Genomic DNA, 4,029 nt, shown 5'->3' with positions numbered 1-4,029 from the left:
AGGCTATGGACCAATTTCTTAAACACATGTAACGCAATATAATTCAACAAAAAAAAAAAAAGCTACAGCCTCGAAAATCACCTTAAGGTTTCATGAAAAACAGAATGCATGATAGGTATTGATGTTGCATAGGCATGTTGACTTTGTGTCGAATGTGCTAGCCGTTTGTCATGAGAAAAACAGCTAGAACGTTACAAATTAAATGTATAATTTTTGGTCATTAAGTGAAAACTATATGCTTAAAATGTATTCTAACTCTTTCTGTTTTCAGACGTCACGCATTACATATGTAACGAATCTGCCCTCGCTCACCCTTGACTACATTTACGTACAGCGGCACTGTCATTGAAAACATGGCTGCCTCCATGGATGAAGCAGGAGTCGCTGCCTCTGACTTAAAAGGTCCAGCTTCGGCTGCTCCGGGCATGGAGAGCCCGCCGATCCAGTACAGCCTGATCCTGGAGCACCTCATCGGGGATAAGAGGGCCGTGAAGGAGCTGAGCCCCGGCATCATGGGGGGGCTGCCGATGCCTATGAAAAGCGACGAGCAGAAGATGATCGAGAGGGGAATGGAGAGCTGCGCCTTCAAGGCTGTCCTGGCCTGTGTTGGAGGTAAGCAAAGACACCACGTTAACATTAGGATAACTGGTCAGTATGTGTGGGTAGTACTCTGACAGACACAGTTTAAAAATACTCAGTTAAAAGTCCTACATTCAAAATCTATAAAGGTATTTGCATCAAAATGTATCTAAAGTACCGACGGTAAAAGTGCTTATTATGTAGTGTCTCCCAATTTATTGGGAATTATTGTTTTATTGATGTGTCGTTATGTGTATCGTTTCAATGTTGTAGCTGGAGAAGGGGGAGATTATTACTACTGGGTTATCATTATTTATTAGTTGAGTTATATTTTGGCAGACACAAAACTAAGTTTTTCTGTGTCTGCTTTTCAGTTATTTTTAAATTTTTGTTTGCATAAAAATGACTACCTAATGCATACAATGAAGTTACAGTGCAGGAGAAGAAGGGAGCCTAAAACGCTTTTGCAGTCATCCATTACAAATACAATAACAAAGACAAAAACAAGCAACAAATGCAACAAACGCAAATGCAAATGCAAGTGTGTCTGGATACATAAAACACTGAAAAGCATAAACAGTAGTGAAATAAAAAGAGGCAAAAGAAAAATCAACCTCAGAAAAACACAGTTGATATGTAGGCCTGCAACATGAAGACATCTTAAGGTTTTGTAGTGTACATCTAGTAAAAAAAAAAACAGTTAAAAGCTTTGGAAATTGTGATAGTTTAGTATTTTACAGATGAAAGATGAATACATAATAGAAAATCATTGTCAATTTAAGGCCTATTATATATGCATTACCCATCTATGATCCGTAATATTTCTTGGATTAGTAACAGTATGCATCTTTTATCCCCTGTAAATATTGTTGTGATTTATTGTGCAGCAGACACTGATTTCATTTTTTACCTTCCCACAGGTTTTGTCCTCGGAGGAGCTTTTGGTGTTTTTACTGCTGGCATCGATACCAATGTTGGCTTTGACCCCAAAGACCCTCTGAGAACTCCATCAGCACGAGAAGTCCTCAAAGACATGGGACAGAGAGGGATGTCGTACGCAAAGAACTTTGCCGTTATTGGTGCCATGTTTTCATGCACAGAGTGCGTCATAGAATCAGTAAGTCTCACGCCTGTGGGGGGGGGGGCCTCTTTATGAATGTGTAGGTGTATAGGTGAATGCTGGCATGGGATGTTAAAGCACTTTGAGAGGTTGCAAAGATTAGAAAAGCGCTACATAAATGCAGTGCAGTTAGCATTATGTGTGACCAATGATGGTGGGATGACATTGACTGTAAAGGAAATGCCTTTGCCAAATTGTTATTGTAATAATGTAAAATGTTTGAGATGTTTTCGTGTGTTCATGGTTGTGTTTTTTTCTTTTTAACCTCCCTTAACATGGCCTGACAGCGCCCTCTAGTGCAAAACTGTTTTGTTTTTTTGATTACCCAATTTTAAAGTGTGCAAAATAAACAAAACAGCCCTGATCCATTCATGACAGTTCAGATATAGCACCATGCTAACCGGTTCCTCCTCTCTTCTTTTCATCCGCAGCACAGAGGCGTTTCTGACTGGAAGAACGCAGTGTACAGCGGCTGTGTAACTGGAGGAGCCATTGGGTTCCGTGGTATGTGACCTGCTACATTTACATTGATGTTTTTCATTAAAGGCAGTATGTTTCTTGTGTCCTCACATGTAATTTTGTTCCTGTTTTTAGCGGGTCTGAAGGCGGGGGTGCTGGGATGCGGAGGCTTCGCTGCATTCTCTGCTGCCATCGAATATTATCTACGGTGAACCACTCAAGAGTGTATGGACTTAAATGATGCAAGTGCCCTGAAAGAAATCCAACTGGTGAATATTTACCCTCACATGGAGGACTGCTGAGAAAGCAGAAGTGATGATTTGGGGAAGTGAGGGATCCTGTTCCTGTGCACAATGTGCACCTCTTTGTTTCCAGAGAAGCTTCAGTTTCACCTCATGGTCAGAGAGCAGAGGGGATCTGCTTCTCTGGGGACGGTATAATGAAAATGCTGAACATAATTCCTCTTCACTCTGATTCAGTGTTTACTGTGTAACTAACCCAGATCCAGATAATTTATATTAAACATGTGTTTTTTTGTTAAATTGATTAGAATTTTTTTCTTGAAGTTTAAAGGTGTCCACGACTAAAGACATCTTAAATTTGCTTTTAATTATAGTCTTGATTCAAGTTTGAATTTATGTAATATGTTTATATATTTATAATAATTCTGTGATGTACAGGAAGGAAATAGTTTTGGGTTTCCCACTCAGACCCAATAGAGCCTGTAGTGAGCTTCTTATGAATCTGGTGCAGATGTTTTCATAAGTTATCAGTACAACACAGAGAAAATCATATCTTTAGTTTGTTGGATAGTGGGATTTCTTGTGATAATGTCAGGCTGGTCACAGTGTAACGTTTTGCTTTTTGAGAATACTTTAATTTCATGTAAATGTAATAGTGCAGACTATTGTGTAACAGCTGAGTGCAGCTATAAACAGGTTACATATTTAAAATGCTTCAGGGTTTGAAGCTATGCATCCTGACCCTCTCAATTATACACATTCAAAATGAATACAGCCGGTTTATTCAAACATCTAAAGACTATATAAGCAAATCATACGCTTCTCTGGAAAACCCAAATACACTGATGTCAGCAGGATAACTGCTTCATGTTAGCAGACAGACTACACAATGCATTTACAGCTGAGGCAGCATTAAGAGCAAAGTACAGCAGCTTTATCAATTAAATACAAAAAGAACCTAAACAATTGTAATTGTCCAGTACAAAATGTATTTGGGTTGCTGTATAATAAATGTGTGCTTCATTCATTCAATCAAACTTGATCTGTATAGTCACTATTAGTCAGTGATAGTGCTCTGAAAAAAATCACAGGGCACTGGAAGAGAGATCCAGATCCCAGAGGACAGTCATAAAACAAATATTGTATGGTATGTATACACTGTGTAATGGTGGTAGTATAAAATGGTCTGTGATTAAAATATTTTTTTTACAAATAGTACTCTCAGAATAAGTCAGATATAGAGCTCTGTGATTTTTCTCAGAGAGCTCTAAGAGAGATCCAGATCCCAGAGGAACCTGCAGAGAGTTCTGAAATTCAGGAATGGCATCCTCCATGAGTCTCGCGGCGAGCTTCGATCCAGGCAGTGGACTCTGAAGATTCCCCCTGAGGCAGAGGAAGATCCAAAACCTGTGATTGACTGCTTCAGAACTCTCCACTCGGCCCGGAAACGACAACAAATGATGTTAAATTGATTTATAAATCACATTTATAAATGATCAATATCCTGGTTTCTATTGTTATTAATTTTTCCAGTTATGAAACAAATATTCCATGGTATGTTATAAAAATGTATTAAAATATCTTTTTAAAATGCTGGTAGTAAGGAACAGGGAAGGAACCACAGGGTTC

At 38.8% G+C, this 4,029-nt stretch overlaps 1 protein-coding gene across 1 annotated transcript; it reads left to right on the top strand.

Annotated features, from left to right (window-relative positions):
* The first annotated feature begins 315 nt into the window (after nt 1-315).
* Nucleotides 316-3,432, top strand: timm22 (translocase of inner mitochondrial membrane 22 homolog (yeast)). The gene is made up of 4 exons (XM_010767238.1): nt 316-612; nt 1,500-1,696; nt 2,131-2,203; nt 2,294-3,432. Exons 1-4 carry the CDS (start codon nt 354-356, stop codon nt 2,368-2,370), a joined length of 606 nt encoding a protein of 201 aa, XP_010765540.1. The 5' UTR covers nt 316-353; the 3' UTR covers nt 2,371-3,432.
* The last annotated feature ends 597 nt before the right edge of the window (nt 3,433-4,029 follow it).

Source organism: Notothenia coriiceps, unplaced genomic scaffold (assembly GCF_000735185.1).
Source record: "Notothenia coriiceps isolate Sejong01 unplaced genomic scaffold, NC01 NC01_scaffold00004103, whole genome shotgun sequence".
NCBI classification, from domain to species: Eukaryota; Metazoa; Chordata; class Actinopteri; order Perciformes; family Nototheniidae; genus Notothenia; species Notothenia coriiceps.
Note: the sequence above shows the minus strand (reverse complement) of the source record. Positions and strands in the feature narration are given on the sequence as shown.

Coding starts and splice junctions, on each gene's coding strand:
- timm22 (XM_010767238.1), top strand. CDS start 354: ATGGCTGCCTCCATGGATGAAGCAGGAGTCGCTGCCTCTGACTTAAAA. Junction 1,697..2,130: donor CAGAGTGCGTCATAGAATCA/GTAAGTCTCACG, acceptor TTTCATCCGCAG/CACAGAGGCGTTTCTGACTG. Junction 2,204..2,293: donor AGGAGCCATTGGGTTCCGTG/GTATGTGACCTG, acceptor TCCTGTTTTTAG/CGGGTCTGAAGGCGGGGGTG.